The sequence below is a fragment of the Tursiops truncatus genome, chromosome 5, assembly GCF_011762595.2.
Source record: "Tursiops truncatus isolate mTurTru1 chromosome 5, mTurTru1.mat.Y, whole genome shotgun sequence".
In the NCBI taxonomy this organism is placed as follows: Eukaryota; Metazoa; Chordata; class Mammalia; order Artiodactyla; family Delphinidae; genus Tursiops; species Tursiops truncatus.
The window spans coordinates 110,744,471-110,766,273 of NC_047038.1; the positions used below are offsets into that span (position 1 = coordinate 110,744,471).

Genomic DNA, 21,803 nt, shown 5'->3' on the forward strand with positions numbered 1-21,803 from the left:
GAAAACTTTTTCTCACAGGCTCCACCAGTTTTGCCCTTGAAATCATTGAAATTCCTGTTCCAGATGTTACTTGAAGGGATGACTTCACTTTTCTAATTTTTATTGTATTTTCTATTTTTTCCCGACTGCTGGTCTCTGTCCTTGTGGCAGAGAACATTGACTCCAGCTGGCTGCCCACACCTGTAACTGCACCCCCAGATCTTGGTGTTGAGCACACAGTGAGGGGGCTTTTGTGGCACCCACCTCTCTCTTAAAGGTGCCAGAGCTGGTGCCTGGCTGGGTACCGGGGTCCTGCCTGCTCCAGAGACCCCAGGGAACTAGCACTCATGAAATGTGAGCCTTAACTCTCTTTGCTTCTAGGCGATGAACACAGAAACCCAAAGAATCGTTTGCTTGTCCTTAAAGAGAGACTCCATGGCCACTTCGTTCCGATTAGAGGAAGTTCAGAAGTTCACAGAATTTCTGAGTAGAAGAGAAGGTTAGAAAATGTCAGCTGTGCTCCTCAGCAGTCTTGACTAGCAGTTTTCTACAAGCAGATTAAAAAAAAGAGAACTGTTGAGGCTACCCTTTGAATAAGCATTGTGTTCATGTCATTCCGTGTGCATGTGTAGTGTGTCCCGGTGTTGACATTTATGCTACTGGTGTGGTGGCCTGGGGGGGGGGGGGTGATCACCCCCTGGGGGGGTGATCATGAATGATGTAGGTGTTCACAATGTCCTAAACAACATCTGCTTTGTGACAGATGTTTGGAATCAGTAATAAGAAAGGGCACGTGGCTAATCTCTGATAAATTAATCGAGTCGAACATCATCTTTATTTTTTTATTTAGGCAGATAAATGATGCCATTTGCAGCAACATGGATGGACCTAGAGATTATCATACTAAGTCAGCCAGACAGAGAAAGACAAATATCATTTGATACCGCTTGTCTGTGGAATCTAAAAAAAATGGTACAAATGAACTTATTTACGAAACAGAAAGAGACAGACATAGAAAACAATGGTTACCAAACAGGAAAGGTGGGGAAAGGTGAGGGGAGAGGGATAAATTAGGAATTTGGGAGCGACAGTACACACTACTATGTGTAAAAACGATAATCAACAAGGACCTCTACTGTAGAGCACAGGGAACTCTACTCAGTATTCTATAATAATCTATATGGGAAAAGAATCTGAAAAAGAATAGATATATGTATATGTATAACTGAATCACTTTGCTGTACACCTGAAAATAACATTGCAAATCCACTATACTTCAATTTAAAAATAATTTATAAATAAATAAATTTAGGGAGATGGATTTATCAGCTTTTACAATCAGTCAAACAGCAGAATCTACCTTTCACCCAGAATTATGGCACCTGAAAATGTTTTCTAGGTCCCCGTTTGATTAATGAATTGAAGAGCGTCTATAATAACAGTCGCTGGAGGTTTAGCTGTTTTCTTCTTCCAAAGCAAGACTCTCAAGGTAGAAGAAGGCATCTGTGATCCAGTTGCTTCCCACCTTCCACATCTGCATCCCCATCCTAGCACACACACACTGCTAAGGCCACCTCTGCATGAGTGAGCCGCTCAGCTGTTGCCTTGGAAGTGCAGCTGCACATCCGGGCTTCATCAGAGTGAGCGTCCTTCTTTATAACCTATGGCAGGTTCTGGTTGCTAGAAGAATGTGACTTTTGCCTCAGGAAGAAAACAACTCCACAGCTTGCATTTTAATACAAAGCTTTTATCATACTAGGAAAAGGTGTTTTGCTATCACCCTTTACCCAAACAATAGTCTAGCCACACTTCTAAATTCAGCAATTTACTTTGTTCATATTCTTGAAATTCAGTAGTTATCAAGTGGGAATTTGACCTTTTTATGGCCCCTTTTAACAAGGAAACTATGGTCATTTAGTTCATTAATTCATTAATAAATTCATTAATTTATTGAAATTGAGCAATGTCTTTAAGTATTGATATATACCCAAAATGCCTCTGTTTTTGAAGCAGTAGCTCACTGTAGGTTTTCTGTCTTTTGTTGAACCATCTGCAGTCTGCATACTGTTAAATTTACAGAAATTTTCTATTAAAGTCTACAGCCTATGAAAATAAGGCTTGATTATTTTAAAAAATGTTTTCCCAAGAGAATATTGTTCTTTTGAATCCTTTCTGTGTGTAGAGAGATTCTAGTGATGACTTTTTTTTTTAATTTTTGTTGGAGTATGGTTGATTTACAATGTTGTGTTAGTTTCTCCTTTACAGCAAAGTGAATCATATATCTTCACTCTTTTTTAGATTCTTTTCCCATACAGGCCATTACAGAGTATTGAGTAGAGTTCCCTGTGCTATACAGTAGGTCCTTATCAGCTATCTATTTTATACGTAGTAGTGTGTATGTGTCAATCGCAGTCTCCCAGTTTATCCCTCCCATTTCCCCCCTGGTAAATATGGTTAGCACGGATTAAATCTCATAAGGTTCTGAGCATGCTGTTGGGTGTTTTAACCTGAATATAACAGTTGAGTCCAGGCTCTGAGACCAAGCTGCTTGGATTCAAATCCTAGAATACTATTTTCAGCGAGGTTTGACTTCCTAGTTTTTACTTGGAATAAGTAAGTCACTTTATCTAGTCAAGAACTAGAGCCTGTTCCTTTGTCAAGGACGTATATAAGCTTCCTTACCACATTTGGTTCACTAGGTCTTCACATGTCCAGGGAATAATCAGGCCAGGCTCTGTTCCCCTGCTAGAGCGGCTGCTGTCAGTAGGCATGCAGTGCCAGTAGTATTCACCTGTTTGCCCGTGCAAAAGGCTCCCACTCGTGGTATAGATAATAGACGGTGAGCCATTTTTCTGGTAAACACTCTGTACTTGGCTGGGTTCCTTACTTTATTCTTGTATGAGGTATTTAGTCACACATCTCAGAAACAGGTGTGTCCCCCATGACACAGTGGGTAGTGTCATGAAAAGTTGCTTAGAAATCACTTTTTGTAATTTATTTTTATATTTTATTGAAGTAGAGTTGAGTTACAATGTTGTATTAATTCCTGCTGCACAGCAAAGTGACTCGGTTATACATATATACATTCTTTTTTATATCCTTTTCCATTATGGTTTATCCCAAGAGATTGGTTATAGATCCCTCTGCTATTTAGTAGGACTTTTTAAAATGAATTATACTGTAACTGGCCTGTGGAAATTCACAGTGCAGTGAATACGAAGATTAAACCTTTGGTCAAGCCAAAACATTTTTGTCATGCGATTTATCACAGATACCCCCAATTTAACTTGCTCTAAAATCTGAACTTTCACAGTGGGTTATGGCTGCATGTTTCTTTCCTCTACCAAAAACATGTGTCCTGTACCCAAAAGAAACTGTGCTGACTCTATGAGTATTTTAAAAGGTAAGGTACAAAGGACTGTTTTATCAAAAACTATAGATAAAATGTATGGTAAAGATTAAACATTTCTAGATTTCTAGGACCATCTGTGGTAAATTATGGTTGTTGTATAACCAGGCTGCTTCTAGATTTTTCAATTGTCACATATTCTTTTGGTCTGTGTAACATCCATTAAAGTCAGCAGAAATTGTGATGCTTAAGTCGAGGGCAGTTCTATGAAACGTATCCCTTCTGGAACATCAATTAAGGTAACAAACAAAACACTGAACTAGCTTTTAACTAGTACTGGACTTGGCGATGTAAAATTAATAGAGAATACATGAATGTTATGGAGATCACTGGGTACCACTCCCTCTGGCTCATCTGTCCAGTAAAGCAAACCACAAACAACATTCTGCAGTGATTCTTAAGCAGCTGAGTTCTGCCCTGCCTGTTAATAAATGATGTAAGTACTATAAAAATGAACAGACATCTAAACTGCAACTAGAAAAATGGTCCTCCTACAGATATATATTGTTTGTCCGTTCAGGAAAAATCTAGTAAGACTATGAAAAAAAATAAAAACCATAAACTGGCATAATTTGAATGCTCAAATTGAGGTCATTTTTATTCTAATTAAGATTTGAAAAAAAAGGACTGTTTCTGCATGCTGTTTCTAGGAAAATAACAAGCTTCAGACAGGCACCATCTGTTACACTGACCATGTAACAAGATGTTAGATTTATTCATACATAAAAATGTAGCTTGCAGTATCATATGTAAGGTCTGGTCCTGCAGATCTGCTGTGATTATCTGTGTGCACCATACCACTCAAATTATTTAATTCTCTGTTGTAAGATTGACACTATCGCTGCACGCATTCCAGCCTTGTATAACACACACACACACACACACACACACACACACACACACACACACACACACACACACACACACACACACACACCCCTACACCTGGGGCAATTGATGGAAGTAATAACATGTTAGCAAACAGGTTTATGAAGAGGCTTCTTCTTGAGATTCCAGAGATTTCAAGGAGTTCAGCCCTGAATGAGCACTAATTTTCTTTGTTTATATCTATATTTGAAGAGCAAAGTCTGTGAAATTTGTTGGATTTCCCTGTTCTCTGTAGCTATCAGGTATTTATTTAGCACTCATGTAATTTTGGACCTATGCACTGTACAAGAATCAGTCATAGAAAGATATGCGCCTTAGTATCCAGGAGAAGGACACAGACTTTCCAGGTGCTGAGAGTTGCCTGTTATTTGATTAAACAATACGATAGCCCTTGGATTCAAGGGATAAAGTGAAATATTTCAGAGGTTTATTTTTCTAGTTCCTTACTAAGTAAAGTGATGTCTTACACACCTAAAAGGTGTTTGGGTGACAGGTACAGTTTGGTGCAGTATTGCTAAAGGAGCTTAAGTTTTTAAATGTCACTGTACCTTCCCTAGGCTCCCATAGGTAGAAGGGTTAGGAACCTCTTGTGCTTTGGCATTTATGAAATCAGCCAGTGTGAAAGGATTTCATCTATTAAATGTGAGTTCTTGGAAAGAGAAAGGAGTGATAAAGGTAGTTCTATTTTCCCTTCCCCCTTAGGATACCAGAACTACAGAAGACAGGCGTTTAAGGAGCTGTTTCTGACTGATTTTTAAAACTATGGTTTATTAAAGAATTTTCACTCTTCCTGCTTTCAAAAAGCATTTAGTACAGCTTGCAATAAAAACACTGACACAGTAAGACTAAAAATGCAGCAAAACACAAAAAAGGCAAAAGGCAAGTAGTAAAAACAGAGGAGGAAGAAGATAATTTATATATTCTAAAAGAAGAAGAATGAATGAAAAGCCTAAACCCAAAAAGAAGTTACATAATTAAACACAAATCTTAGTTTCTAATCTCTATCGAAGTATAGCAGGTAGGATTATGGGTTGCAAAGATTCATTTTTTACTGAGGTATAGTTGATTACAATGTTATATAAGTTTCAGGCGTACAGCACAGTGATTCACAATTTTTAAAGGTTATACTCCATTTATAATTATTATAAAATATTGGCTATATTCCCTGTTGTACAATATATTCTTGTGTCTTACCAATTTTATACATAGTAGTTTGTTCCTATTACTCCCATACTCCTATCTTGCCCCTCCCCCCTTCCCGCTCCCCACTGGTAACCACTAGTTTGTTCCCTATGTCTGTGAGTCTGTTTCTTTTTTGTTATATTCACTAGTTTGTTTTATTTTTTAGATTCCACATATAAATGCTATCATATAGTATTTTGTCTTCCTCTGTCTGATGTATTTCACTAAGCATAATACCCTCCAAGTCCATCCATGTTGTTGCAAATGTCAAAACTTCATTCTTTTTTATGACTGAGTAGTATTCCATTGTGTGTGTGTGTGTGTGTGTGTGTGTGTGTGTGTGTGTGTATCACATCTTCTCTATCCATTCATCTATTGATGAACACTTAGGTTGCTTCCATATCTTGAGTGTTGTAAATAGTGCTTCTGTGAGCATTGGGGTTCATGTATCTTTTCAAATTAGTGTTTTAATTTTCTTCAGATATATACCCTGGAGTGGAATTGCCAGGTCATATGGTAGTTCTAGTTTTAGTTTTTTTGAGAAACCTCCATACTTTTTTCCACAGTGGTTGCACCGATTTACATTACCACCAACAGTGTACCAGGGTTCCCATTTCTCCACATCCTCTCCAACATTTGTTATTTGTGGTCTTTTTGATGATAGCCATTCTGACAGCTGTGAGGTGATAGCTCATTGTGGTTTTAATTTGCATTTCTCTGATGATTAACAACATTGAGCATCTTTTCATGTACCTTATAGCCATGATGGCCTGATGGCCTCCTTTGGAAAAATGTCTATTCAGGTCTTCTGCCCATTTTTTAATTGGGTTGTTTGGTTTTTTGATATTGAGTTATATGAGCTGTTTATATATTTGGGACATTAACCCTTTATTTGTCATATAATTTGGAAATATTTTTTGTTTTTTGATTTAAAAATTTTTAATTGCAATAAAATACTTATAGCATACAATTTATCATCTTAACCATTTTTAACTGTATAGTTCAATAATGTTAAATACATTCACATTGTTATGTAAACAAGTGCCCATTCCCTCTTACTCCCAACCCTTGGTAACAACCATTCTACTTCCTGTCTTTATGAATTTGACGACTCTAGGTATCTCAGATAAATGGACTCATACAGTATTTGTCTTTCTGTGACTGCCTTATTTCACTTTGCATAACGTCATCAAGGTTCATCCAGGTTGTAGCATGTGTTAGAATATCCTTCCTTTTTAAGGCTGAATAATATTCCATCGTATGTATATGCCACACTTTATCATTCATCTATCAGTGAACATTGGATTGCTTCCACCTTCTGGATATTTTTAATAGTGCTATGATGAACATGAGTGTATAAATATCTCTTCAAGAGCCTGCTTCCAGTTCTTGCAGAGATTCTTTAAGTTGGAGTTAGCTTGCATTCTCCTTGTAGACGGCCACAGCATGAGGTGTCCCTGTAGGTGTTCAGGCTAATGCTTAGAGCTCCTGAGTCCTATGGTACCCATAACCTGGAATGTGTTGTGGTTTGGGCTTATCAAATGTCTATTTCTATCAGAGTAGAACATGAATATGATTCCAGGAATGTATTTAGTTTGGGGCAATAATTTCCTAAATCAGCTACCTCCAATATGGACCTCCAGAAAACTGAACAGCTAAGACTTTCAAATACATTTTTAGTAGTGTTTTGGTAAGCCAGTACTTGAAAACTGAAACAGGAGTGTTCCTTCTGACAGCCATTGGCCAATAGGTTCAGTGGACTATTCTCATAATGTGAAGTAGGACAACACTGTTAACATATAATAATGGCAAGAGCGCATGGGTCCTGTAGATACACAACTTGTTCAGATCGTTTAGCTACTAAGTCAAAAGCAGGCAACTAGCATACAAATCATTTAAATTGTGAATGCCCTTCCCACTCTGATTTTAATGAGCCTTTTTCTAATTCTCACTCTTATTATGAGAATAAATTCCAACCCTGAATTCTCTCAAAAAACAGGAAAAAAAGTATTTTCTAATTCTTTGATTATTCACTTTTATTCCAGGTGAATCAGGTTTAGAGACATTAGATTCTTTTAATTTAATATTTTAAAACTATTTCCAAATGATCATATGATTGCACTTTAGTGTAACACGTCCTAAGAGAGGACCAGCTGAAGTTGTAGCTGTGAATAAAATTGGTTTGCTAGCTTAAGAAAATGACAAAACTATTGAAATGTTTCTTTCATTCTTTTTTCTTCTTTTTTGAAGAGTGTCTTTGAAAATATTTTAGAACTGTCGTTTTCATGGATTTTAACCGAAGGTCTTTGGAATTGGAACTGGATCTCTATGACCATTTGGTTGTTGTGTTTATTTATTTAAAAGTGGAGTTTATGCTGTCCCTGCAAATGAGATGATATTTATAAATCGATGACATGTCCACAGAAGTAGAGACTGATGACTGTCAGTTTTTCAGGTCTGATGTTTGCTTTAATACAGGGATATTTCCTATCTCAAAAATCTCCTACTAGGGCTTCCCTGGTGGTGCAGTGGTTGAGAGTCCGCCTGCCGATGCAGGGGACACAGGTTCATGCCTTGGTCCAGAAAGATCCCACATGCCGCAGAGCGGCTGGGCGCGTGAGCCATGGCCACTGAGCCTGCGTGTCCGGAGCCTGTGCTCCGCAACGGGAGAGGCCACAACAGTGAGAGGCCCGCGTACCACAAAAAAAAAAAAAAAAAAAAAAAATCCTACTGCCTTTATATTAGCCCACTGTTAAGAGTGAATTTTGCGTTTACTTTTACTTTCTAGAAACATTATACAAATTTCATCTCTTTCCCAAGGTAATCTTGGGAATACCAAGGTATTTTTACATTTTTTTTACTCAAAATGAAGTAAGATTATTAAATGAATAAAAGCATGTCGCGAAGAAGAGTATTTCTGTGAAGTAATGTTGCAGAATTAATCCCAGTATCATGCCAAAAAGATTGTCCTTATTTCAGCTTCTTTGGATGTGCATTCCTGTGCATTTAGTCTAATTGTGCAAAAATGATGTGAAGTAAAATGTGTTTCTAAGATGGCCTGTTTTCTTGAAATTTTAAGCTATATTGAGGACACAGTACTCTTCATTTAGAGAACTCAATTTCATGCAGTCGAAGCAGCAATGGAATTTGAAAAACACAACATCTTACTGCATAATGGTGAGCAAAAAATAAACAAATGAGTGAATGTAATAGCAAAACATCTGAGGTTCCAAATATCTCTTTATAGCTGTAAAGAGATACTCTGGAGGAAAGAGCTATAAATGATTGAGCCAGCAGCATGGAGAGAGGAAAAGGCATGAGTTTTGAAGTAAAAAACCTGGGTTTAGGTCCATGGCTACATCATATACCTAAATTATTTTCTTGTCATGAACATGAGAATGATTCTGCACAAGGCATTATGAGAACTAGCAAGAGGAAATTTAAATTTGGGCATGGTAGGCACTCCGTAAGTAATAGCTCTGAAAACCATAGAGGGTCTCAAGAAAGAGTTAAAGAGATGCTGTTCCTACTGAAGTGAAAAAAAAGTGCTTTTTATTTTTAGGTGTGTTGTTACACATTAACCTTATAATCTGTTTTCAAGTGGAACCTGAGGTCTCTCTTTAGTAACCTTTCATCTGTGTGTGGATGTTTTGCTAACACATCTGATAACAGAAACACTTTGACACAGAGGCATTTCATTCTCATGTTCTACTCTGGGCAAGTCATGCCTGCCTTCCTGAAAATCTGAGTCCTCTCCAGTTTCTCTCCTGATTTATTTACCATCCTGCATATAGAAATAACAGCAAGAACACAGTCTTATTTTCCTGAAAAGTCATTCTAAGAATTTGATTAGGGACTTCCCTGGTGGCGCAGTGGTTAAAAATCCGCCTGCCAACACAGGGGACACTGGTTTGATCCCTGGTCCGGGAAGATCCCACACGCTGCGGAGCGGCTAAGCTCATGTGCCAAAACTACTGAGCCTGCGCTCTAGAGCCCACGAGCCACAACTACTGAGTCCGTGTGCCACAACCTACTGAAGCCCGTGTGCCTAGAGCCAGTGCTCCTCAACAAACAGAAGCCACCACAATGAGAAACCCACGCACTGCAACTAAGAGTAGCCCCTGCTCACCGCAACTAGAGAAAGCCAGTGCGCAGCAGTGAAGACCCATCGCTGCTAATTAATTAATTATTTAAAATGCACTGCCTTTCCTCCAGAGGTTTCAGTGTGCCTGACAGCAATTTATTAAGACACAATCGGGCTTCCCTGGTGGCGCGGTGTTGAGAGTCCGCCTGCCGATGGCGCGGGTTCGTGTCCCGGTCTGGGAAGATCCCACATGCCGCGGAGCGGCTGGGCCCATGAGCCATGGCCGCTGAGCCTGTGCGTCCGGAGCCTGTGCTCCGCAACGGGAGAGGCCACAACAGTGAGAGGCCCGTGTACCGCAAGAAAAAAAAAAAACTACCCACAATCATGAGTAGGTTCTAAGAAATTATTTAAAAAACAAGCAAAAAGAAGAATTTGATTATTTCTTGGTTTGTTTTAACCAAAATGATATTGGTCTCCAAGAAGCATTTTATTCTCCCCATGATATCAGCAGCAACAACAAACGCTAACATTTGTACCATGCTTTATAATTTGAGAACTTCCATACAGCTGGTCCCTACATCTCTGCAAAGTAGGAATTCGTGTTAATTCCCCGCTTCACACATGATAAGCCTGGATCTCAGAAGTGACACGATGCCGGGCTCCCAAAGCCAGCACGCTGAGGGGCCAATGGGCCGTGCATCTCTACGCCCTGCTGTGGCAAAGCCAAGGATGCCTGTTCTGCCTCCAGCACAAGGGAGAGGAAGAGGTCAAATGCTTAGGAGCGCACTTCCTAAACCGCACAGCTTCAAATGCGTGTTGTGTTATATTACACGGGTGTCCAGATTTGCAAGCCACTTCACCAATTTTACAATCTAAATCTCTCCCTTTTTTTTATTAAAAAAATTTTTTTAACATCTTTATTGGAGTACGATTGCTTTACAATGGTGTGTTAGTTTCTGCTTTATAACAAAGTGAACCAGCTATACATATACATATCTCCCCATATCTCTTCCCTCTTGCGTCTCCCTCCCTCCCACCCTCCCTATCCCACCCCTCTAGGTGGTCACAAAGCACCGAGCCGATCTCCCTGTGCTATGTGGCTGCTTCCCACTAGCTATCGGTTTTGCATTTGGTAGTATGAGAAACTTCTTGAGAACTTCACAAATACCGTATCTATTTCATTAGCCATTTGATCTTACTTTCTGTAAGTTTTCAGTATTCCCTTTCTCTAATCATCATCCTCAGTTGCACATCTGTGTGTCTGCAGCTCATTTTGTTGTTTTCACTTGTCCTCTTTCCTTTAGGCTTTCCTTCTCTCTCATTCGTTCATGAAACACTTTTGAGCAAATATTGACACATGGCACTTGCCTATCAGACTCTATTTGACGTTCACAGAGGTCAGTCAGACGTGGATCCTGCCTTTAAGATGCTTATAGTTAGCAATCAGAATGGTGGTAGTGAACTGAGCCTTTTTCCCCCTCTGAACACATAGAAATTTTGCATTAAAAAACATCTTAATTATATAACCAAGTTCAAAAGAAAAGAAAAAAAACAGGTCTAAGAACAGGAAATTCACAGCTAGAGTGGTTTAACTTGGAGTTAAAGCTACACGTGGCCCACAGACTATTGGCTGTAGAAAGATGCCTTAGGGACGTGCATTAGAGCACAAACAGGAACAGGACGCAAGAATGTAGACTCCAGCAAGACCAGGGCATGAAATGGAGCCCCCTGCCAAAAGCCAGGCTCTGCAAAGATTTCACTGTCTACTAACAAGGACAGTAAAACCCAGCAAGCCAGCCAGCCCAGGGACATAGCAAGGAAGCTGAAAGAAATAAGAAATACAAGCCTGCACCACATCAAGTGTGGAGTCTAAAATTTAAACAACGCAGTCTTGCAAAAAGCATTTAAGCTGAGAAATTAGCATCAAAACTGGCAGATCCAGTGAAATGCTTGTACCCTGATAGTTATAAATGCTGAAACTTCCTGTAGAGTCCCTTCCACAAGACAGCACCCCTGGGATTCACCTAGAAAACAATATATACCAAAATAATGCATGTTAGATAGGCATATGAGCATCCCCCCAAAAAACGAATTTAAAACATTTGAAAGAAACTGTAAAATAAACATGTTAAAAGTAGTTAGAGATAGAATAGGTAAGGTATAATTTAGAGGAAGGGGATGTAGTAACCATAAAGTAAGAAGTCTGTCATGGAAAATAACAGAAGTGTTTGAGAAGGAACCAAATAGAGCATTTCTAGGCACCCAGGCACTAAAAACATCCAAATGAAAACACTGGAGGCATTAAACAGATTAGCCCACAGAAAAGGAAAAAAAATTATTAGAAAATAGATCTGAGAAAACTATCTAGAATGCAGTACAGACAGATAAAAAGAAAATATAAAAGGGAGGTAAATGTGGAAGACAGTGAGATGGTCCAACGCACTGCTAACAGGTGTTCAAAAAGGAAAAATAGCAGGAATGGGGTGGGGATGATGTTTGAAGAAACAATATCTAAGACCATTTCAGAACTTAAGAAATACCTGCATCTTCAAGTCAAATAAGGACATTGAGTCCTGAGCAAGAGAAATAAAAATCAGTCTGCACCTCCGTCCTTCATATTAAAACTGCAGACATCAAAAATAAACAGAGGGGCTTCCCTGGTGGCGCAGTGGTTGAGAGTCCACCTGCCGATGCAGGGGACATGTGTTGGTGCCCCGGTCTGGGAAGATCCTACATGCCGTGTGGAGCGGCTGGGCCCGTGAGCCATGGCCGATGAGCCTGCGCGTCTGGAGCCTGTGCTCCGCAACGGGAGAGGCCACAACAGTGAGAGGCCCGCATACTGCCAAAAATAAAATAATTAATTAATTTAAAAAATTTTTTAATTTAAAAATATAAACAGAGGAAAAATTTTTTAAGCTACCAAAGAGAAGATGCAAATTCCCTACCTTTAAAAGAATGACAGTTAGACTAACAAGAAATTTCCCAAAAGCAGTAGTGAAGGACCAGGTGTAATGGAATATTATCTTCAAAGTACTGAGGGAAATTACCCGTCACACTAGAAATCTATAATGTGTTAAAACTATCATTCAAGAATAAAGGTGAAATAAAGACATTTTCAAACATATCAAGACTGAAAGATTTGAACATTCAGCAACTGACCGCTGCTGAAAGAATTACAAATATATATATGAGTTTGTACCCTGATAGCTTAAATCCAGGCTTCTCATGTGTAAAACTGGGAATTAACACAAATTCCTACTTTGCAGAGATGTAGGGACCAGCTCTATGGAAGTTCTTAAATTGTAAAGCACTGTACAAATGTTAGCTTTTGTTGTTGTTGCTGGTATCATGGGGAGAATAAAATGCTTCTTGGAGACCGATGATCATTTGGGTTAAAACAAACTAAGAACCCAGTTGAACCCAGTAGTACGGAGTGGAGTGCAAAAAGCAATGGTGATGAGAGAAATATGTTTGTAACTCTAAACAGACATGGGGTGTGGATGTGAGAGAGAGACAGACTGATTTCAAGGGTGATCTGAAAACAAGTTGAAATTTAAATACTAAAGAGGAATAAGATGCAGGATGGGAAGCAGTGGACCAAAGATAAAGTACTCGACATCTTTTCAGTTTCTCATGGAAAAGCTATTGATTAACTTTAGATTTTTAAGTATGCAAGTTCATAACTTGATAATTGTTTTAAGAGTAAAAATAGAATGTGTATCTTCTAAATCCCAATAGATGAGCAAGAGGTTTTTTTTTTTAATTTTGTAAGCTGGATCCATGTAATAAAAGGAAGGAAAGTAGAGCGAAAGGAGGGGAGAAAGTTAGAATGGTGGAAAAAATAGCCAAGTATATTAGTAATCATGATAAATGAAAACAGATTAAACTGAGCTAGTATAATACAAAGACTCTCAGATTCTTTTAATCCAGCTTTTTGCTGTTTAAAAGATACATGTGTGATATATAATTATGTGGGAACTTTGTAAACAAGGGATTTTTTAAAAGGGCATTCGGGGCAAATTCTAAAGAGACAGCAAAAGAAGGAGACCAGAAGGAAGAAAGGGAGGGAGGGAGGGAGGGAGGGACTAAGGAAAGATCATCAGACAAAATTTTTAAGGCAAAAAATATTATGAATAAAGATGGTATTAGTGATAGGAGGGGGAAAAAGCTTTAAATAAAATGGATAAAGATATGAAGAGACAAATCATCAAAGAAGAAACCCAAATGGTCAGAAAACATTTGAAGAAATGTTTCAGCCTGCTGGTGATAATGGCAATGCAAATAAAAGCAACAGTGGGATAACCCTTTCAACCCCCATCAGATGGCGGGAAAAAAAAAAAAATTCAAATCGGTTAATGACAAGTATTCATGGCATGTGGAATAAAAGGACATATCATCTCTTACTGGTTGGAATGAAAGCAGCAGATGTGCACACATCTATGACTCAGCAGTTCTATTTTTGTCCTGTATTTTAGAGCAGTGCCCAAGGATGTCCCTTGGGCATCATCTGTAATACTCGTAAAGTGGAAACAAACCCAAGTGTCCGTCCGGAGTGGAATGGATTAGTAAACTGTGATGTATTCAAACCGATGAAACTCACAGCAGAGAAAATGTCCTTGCTTAGAGTTACCTGTATGAAAATGGATACGTCGTAGAATCACAACGTTGAATAAAAATAAGCTGCAGAAGGATATGCATATCTATTTTCAAATTTACATAAAACCAAGCAGTACTGTGTGCTGTTTTTATGAATACATACGTGTGTGTAAAGGATACACATCTGAGAGGAAATAATAATCTCCCAAAGTGAGTGGTTCACTTCTTCAGTGAGGAAGATGAATGGGAACAGGGAGGGAGACAGAGCGGGCCTCAACTCGGCCGTGTTTATTTTATAAAGATCTAAAGCTAATACGGCAAAAATATTAGCATTTATTCTTAATTCTGCATGGTAGGTCCATAGGCTCCTGCTATTTTTCTGTGTGTGTGTGTTTGTGTGTGTATGTGTGTGTGTTTTAAAAATATTTCCTTAATTAAACATAGCTCCTGGAAAGACACATACCATGTGATATCACTTATATGTGGAATCTAAAATACAACACAAATGAACATATCTACAAAACAGAAACAGACTCACAGACGTAGAGAACAGACTTGTGGTTGCCAAGGGGGAGAGGGGTGGAGATGGATAGACTGGGAGTTTGGGGTTAGTAGATGCAAACTATTATATATACGATGGATAAACAACAAGGTCCTACTGTATAGCAAAGGGAACTATATTCAATATCCTGTGATAAACCATAATGGAAAAGAATATAAAAAAGAATTTATATATATATGTATAACTGAATCACTTTGCTGTACATCAGAAATTAACAACATTGTAAATCAACTCTACTTCAATAAAAAAATAAATTTAAAAAATGATAACAATATCTCTTAGCCTGTTATGGGAAGGGAGAGACATATAGCAATAATACCAAGCAAAATGCTATGTGTTCCATTATGGGTTTTTTACAAATGTCTTTCAGACTTGGGATAAAAGAGATTTTTGCCATTTGAACCCACGAGTGCATCCGGAAGAGGTATCGCAGGGTTGCTTTGCTACAGACACCCACCTGGTTCGGTCACTCATAGAAATAGATCAGCCATCGTGACCTCCTTTTCTGTGTCTATAGCCTTTGTTAAGTCCTTTCCCAGTTCTCACCAGTAAACTCTTTTTTACTAATTTCATTCTGGTCATCATAGCAGAGTACTTATCCAGGGCCTCCCAAAAGAATTATTACTTTGAGGAAAAACATCTGAACAACTAAATGATGCCTTACTTCCTTCTCACGGAAAGAGAAAATAATGAGTTCTGTCGTAAAAGCATGAGGATTTTTATGGAAACGCTTGAATTTGGCGGAGAAAGTAGCTTGGTTGGCTGTTTAAATGGACACGTGTATGTATCACACAAACTCCGATATCACTTTCTTCCTGTACTGGAGAGATTCCATTTGAGGAATCTTTTAAAATGTTGTCTGATTTCCCTTTTGAAATGTGCTGCTGCAAAGAGTTAACGGACACGTTTCACGACCTCTGTAAAGGGGTCCGTGTAGAAATAAGACTGTTCATCACTGTCCTGCATCCACAGCATCTAACACAGCCCTTCCAAATAGTAAGTGCTTGGGATCACTGGCCAAAGAGGAACAGGCATCTCCAGGCTTCCCCCCACATCACAGCAGCTTCTCTGCTTGGTGGACAATCTCACGATCACACACGCCACCATCACTTGTTGTCACTCTTGACGTAAAATGAAATCACGGCGCGCTTTGAGAAAGGTTGGTTTCGGTGCTTCTGACACATTCTCCCAATGGACGAGTCAACAGCCTGACGGGGTTGGTCTGTAAGCCATTTACCAGTCACCGTGCAAGGCAGCTGACTTGCCTTGCAAGTACACCTCTGCTCCATGTTGAAGCCAAAAGCAAATGAGAGATCTGACCCAGATCTCTCATCAGGCTGCCTTGGGCCGCCAGTCTGGGTCGGATCGTGGACATTGCCTTCTCAGACGTCTTTGCTTTTCCTTTGCAGAGAGAAGATGCACCAGTCTGCCATGTATGAGCTTTGCCAGGGGATGCACCAGATCAGCCTTCAGTTTGTCCGGCTGCAGCTCACCTTTGAGGAATACACCGTCATGAAAGTGTTGCTGCTGCTGAGCACAAGTAAACTGACACCCACCTGGCCCTTCTCCTACATTGTCACATCATCTCCCCTTTAGGAGAGTTGCCTATTTATAGGGTCAGGGAGTCGATATGAAAAAAAAATAGGAGGAGGTGGGCGGAGGGCTTTGGTGTCGGATGACCTAAGTTACTTGCAGAGTGTGAAGCTTTGGGTAGAGCATCTGCCTTGATTCCTTCATCCATCTGATTTGTTAAGTGTCTGTTATGTGTATGGTGGGACTGGGCAATTCAGGAACGACTGGGATGAATGAGGCACAGTCTCCACCCTCAGGGAGTTTTACCGTAAGATAAATTCCAAGGTAGTTTTAATACACTGTGGAAAGGGATTATCTACCGTGATAGAGATAAAGAGGGGGCTCTTCTCTGGGGGCTCAGAGAAGAGAAGCGCATGCTCAGTTCTGGGTATCAGGGAGGGATTCGTGGTGAAGCTGCAACTCAGAGAGCTTTGCCAGGATGAGGGGTTGAATCTGAGGCAGGAGCTGGCCTTCCTGCTGGGGAACACAGCACGAGCGAGCGTGGCGGGGTGGGAAGCAGACCCATGCAATAGCACTTAGTTCTCGGGAATTGTTTTGCCTGTTAATGTTTTAAATTTTTTATCTCATTTCTGTATCCACTAAATTTTTCAAGGCACATCAGGTGGTATTGGATTGGGGAGAAGTGGGGAATTAGGTTGGGATGCAGATTGGGCCGGAAGATTCCCACCTGTTGAAGACAACTGGTGTCTATTAGGCGAGCAGGGGAGCGTGGTACCAAAGGCTCTGAGCAGTCGGGTGACATGACCAAAGGGATCCTTCATGGCTTTATGAACATGTGTCTGACAGTAAACTGGATGAGAGGGAATGGGACAGGGAGGGAGAGAGGCCAAGCCAGACAGAGAATTGAGCCAGACTAGAAGCCTAGAGACCTGCTGTGAGGCTGTTGAAATAACAGCCTGGAAAATAATGGTGGATGCTATGATGACAGCACCAAACGCGTTCAAGATACACTGCAGAGTTGACCTTGGCAACTGACAAGAAGGGGAAATAAAAATAGTCTGGGTTGGAAGTGACCTAGGTTTTGAGTGCAGCGAAGTGACTCAGATGGCAGTGATACCATGAAGAGAAATGCGTTCACGTCAGGACTTGGAGCAGATTTTGTGGAGCGTAAAATGACTTCTCTTTGGGATGGGCTAATTGTCAGAGGTAGCCTCTCATAGAGAGGCTGAAAGAGGGGGAAACTGGGGGACTCGAGCTCAGAAGACAGGTTTGGGTATCAAGATATAAACTCGCAATTATCCTTGTAGAAAATGAAAGTCCAATGGCGAGTGGGGTGCCGAGACACAGAAAGAAGAGGAAAGAGCCGTTGAGCTACTGGAAAGGAGGATTGCAGCGGCTGAGGGACAGGGACAGAACTGTCAGGGAGGTCGGGGAACTGGGAAGGTGCCAAGAGTTCAAGGTTTCCCAAGCGGCATGACTAATGGCATCACTTCCAGGGAAAGCTGAGAATGCTGACAGAAGCCTAGTGGGGTTGACCGTTGGGCATCAGGCAGGTGCCAGACAGCCAGGGACTTGCAGATGGATGGGAAGCCTTTTTAGGCGCCCGGAACCAAGCATGAGAGGAGAGAAGTCGATGGCAGACGGTGCCAGAAGAGACGAGGGAGGGCAGGATTAGCCTTGTCAAGGATGCTGAGCGCTTCTTCCCCAGACAAGGGCACAGGCCTTTTCAAACAGAGGGGAAGGAATTTGAGGAAGCTCCCATCAGATGAGGGTGAGACCGGGAATGACGGCAAGAGACAGGATGGAGAGGAAATCCCAGAGCCAAGCGCTGTGGGCCACTGAGAAAACGGAGAAATGTCCTGAATGCCGAGGACGCCGGGGTGAGTGACGAGGACTTCAGAGGAGGAGAGTTTGTTGAGCGACCACCTGGAAGCTGAAAAGAGCATCCAGGATGCCGCCAGCCCTCCCCTTGGTCCAGGAATCGGCAGCTTGGGAGAAGGGGCGGTTTTCAGTAGAGTCACGAGCAAGCAAGTGGCATCAGCAGCCAAGCACTGAGGATGGAATGGATAAGAAGAGGTGCTGTTTCCAGCAGGGAGGATTGGGTCTGGGGAAGACTGAAGCCTGAGACGGGTAGAACAGGAAGCAGGGAGGCAGTGGCAGATGCCAAGCACTGAGGATGGAATGGATAAGAAGAGATGCTGTTTCCAACAAGGGAGGATTGGGTCTGGGGAAGACTGGAGCCTGAGACGGGTAGAACAGGAAGCAGGGAGGCAGTGGCAGATGCCAAGCACTGAGGATGGAATGGATAAGAAGAGGTGCTGTTTCCAACAGGGAGGATTGGGTCTGGGGAAGACTGGAGCCTGAGACGGGTAGAGCAGGAAGCAGGGGGGCAGTGGCAGATGCGGATCCGTACCTGCTCCACCTCCGTTTAACACCTCTCAGGTGTTTTTATCTGTGATCTGATTTAACACTGCAAGGTGGGTAGCCCTCCGTTCTAAAGTGGACAGGATGGAGGCATGCAGGTGTGACTTGTGCAGCCTCCTTGGGGAGTTAGGACTCAAACCCAGGGCCTTGGCCTTCACTCGCAGCGATTCCCGCTCTGCCCCAAGCAGGAAGTGGAAAGCAGGCCGTGACAGGTGAGGGCAGCAGGGAGACTGGAGGGAGAGCAGGCTGTGGGAGGGAGGTGAGGTCAGCACTTCCCAGCTGTGTTTCACTTGGCCGGCAAGGCTTTTCAGGTTGCTTTTGGCCTTTTGTCTGGTTTGATTTTCACTGACCAGTTGTGCAGGGCAGCCCACGCTGTCCCCAGTTTACCGCGGGCCCCACCGGTCCCTCCATTCCTCCCTGTACACTCAGCCCACAGCCAGGAGCTTGTGTTTGCAGCCCCTCATCCGCAGGGTCAGTGGAACCAGGCTTAGCTCCCTGCTCCAGTGTTCCTCAAGGTTTCTGAGGTTCCCAGTTTATTCGTTCTGGAATGTAACCTTGGAAATGTACTCTTAGTTCCCCAACCAGGGATTGAACCCACGCCCTTAGCAATGCAAGTACGGAGTCCTAACCACTGGACTGCCAGGGAATTCCCTGGAAATGTACTCTTGAAATTCAGAGACAGTGATTTTATTCCCCTTTCCAAGCTATGTCACTAACCATTACTCTTAGAAAAATGTAAAAAAAATATATATATATATATATATATCAGATGGGTGATATAATTTAATTTTTTTCTAAAATGCATGTGATACTAATCCTTCGTAAACTTTGACCACTCCTTGTAATTGGTGTCTTATCCTTTTACATCCATTTAATCAGTCAGCCTATAATCAATTCTGATATCACTTTGAAGCTCCCTGAATTAATTTATTAGCTTCCAAGTAGCTCAGTACATTCAAGGCTGATTTTTGTAGATGTAGAAAAAGCAAAATCAAAAAGTAGAACAGAAGTAAAGAATTTTACTGCAGCTTAAACTGCAGCTTATTTTACTGCAAGCCTATTTTGCTAACCTGTGATACAACGTATGAAAAATGTTCTTCTTATTTAGAAGCTTAAATGACACACCTGATGTCCAGTGTATCAGGAAAGTTTCTAAGCAATGACATCAAGAGAAGATCATGTTCTTTTTGCTCACAGAGGAAAGCAGACCATCTTCCCACCCAGTTGCCTCTTTGCTCTTCTCCAGCCCATAGATTTTGGATGATTTCCAGGAGCCCTGCTGCATTTAATAAGTAAATTCAGAAAATCCGGGCAGACCTCCAAAATTTGAGGTTTTGCCTAAGTTCTCTTTTTTTGTGGGTTTGTTTCAACTTCTAAAATATCTGGCTGGGAAACTGGTACAATATATTTCAGTCACAGCAGTAAAATACAAGTAATATTTGATACAAGTTGTTCATAATCTTGAGAATTTTGATAACACAGGTATCAGAAATATGAAGGCTTTTGGTTAATCTTAGTAGCTATACCAAATAGCATTGAAATACAGTTGTGAAATGTATTCACTCCATTCTAATTTTAGATAATTTTTTAAGGTATGACATCCATGAGTATCTATACTGAAAAACTAAAGGTTTACTCCATAACATTTTGAAACTTAAAAAAATAAATGTTTATCTGTGGGTGGGCAGTGTAGGCACTTACTTGCAAACTTTCAGTTTCTTTTGGAACGTTTTGGGTTAACATTAAAGTTTTGGTAGAAAGTGGATCCGTAGTTTCACTATTAACGTCCTGGTTATTACCATCCTGCTTTACGTTTTTTATACTTTTACAACAAGGGTTTAATTGCAAACAAAAATAAACTGTCACATAATGGATGATATTTAATTCTGAACGTGAATGTCCAATATTTTAAACCACAACTAATATTGTGGCAGCCTCAGGAATTTGTGCAGTGGCCACTAGGGATTTATTTTTTCCCCACAAACAATAGACTTAGATAAACGACAAATCAAAAGCCTCAACAATTAAACTCAAGGAGAAGATTATTAACATCATATGGGAAGTTAATTTGCAAGATAATCTGTATCTTTATACAGGACAACAGGGTTTATTTGGAAACAGTGGTATTCCTGCTCCCAGGGTTACATGTAACACTCAAAAACATATTCAGCCATTCTAAAGAGCTGATGGCCCAAGTAAGTTATTATTTATACCAGTTATTGTAAATTAGCAAATAGGATGTGCACTTAAGAAGTGAGAGTAAGAGCAATTTCAGACTCTATTATCACAAGTTGAGTTTTTATTATCTTCATCATCCAAAAAGGAAAGTTCTAAGTGATTTGATTTTTCAGAGTTAAAGCATAAGCATGAGTACATATTGGCTGTAGTGAACAAAAGCAAACATGTAGGTAGATTTTCAAAGGGGACACTTGTAGCTTACACTCTGCCCTACATCTCCTCGCAGAACACAGACCCTGGTGCACCCCCTTCTCCATAAAGTGTGTTCACATGTGTCCTGGGAAAGAGCATCTCCTTTCAGGTCACAGAAACACTCGTATCCTTCCAGGTGCTGAATTTCAAAGTATTATTTTTAGTGAGATGTTTTTTGTTTCATTAGGAAAGCCAGCCACTCCATACAAAGAAAGAAGAAAACATAACCCTTAATTTTCTATCTTATCGAAGATAATGATGAATGTGGTTTCTCTCTTCGAAAGTTTTTGATCTTGCCTTGTATGCAGAGCACTGTTTTGTTACCCGTCACACACATAAGCCAGTGCATAGACCTGCCAGCAGGTCTGGGCAGTCACATGACAGTGCCTCGGTGGTCATGTGCTCTTGGAACAAAGAGGATGGGAAGTGCTTCTTTGCCACACACTGTCTTGCCCCTGGTAGATGTCAGGTTTCCCCGAGTGTCTTTGACATTGGAACTGGAATATGAAGATGCTGCTTTCTAATTCCAGCCCCAGCTTAGATTGTCTGTGGCTCTTCCAGTTGTCCTGGAAAATCAAAGTATATTTTCCTATGTCTGAGGTATTGGCAAGTTGGGATTCATAAAAACTTTGATGACAGACCACAAGACAGTATAGCACTGTGGTTAAGAGACAGGCTTTGGAAACAGACAGACTTAAGTTTATACCCTTCCTCTA

At 40.7% G+C, this 21,803-nt stretch overlaps 1 protein-coding gene across 2 annotated transcripts in view; it reads left to right on the plus strand.

The window, feature by feature from the left end:
• NR3C2 (nuclear receptor subfamily 3 group C member 2) overlaps positions 1-21,803 on the plus strand; it is a 370,721-nt gene that overhangs the window by 315,560 nt on the left and 33,358 nt on the right. For both annotated transcript variants that reach the window (XM_073805516.1, XM_019926560.3), the window contains exon 7: positions 16,110-16,240. In XM_073805516.1, the coding sequence (XP_073661617.1) occupies positions 16,110-16,240 (131 nt within the window). The remainder of the gene's footprint in view (positions 1-16,109; positions 16,241-21,803) is intronic.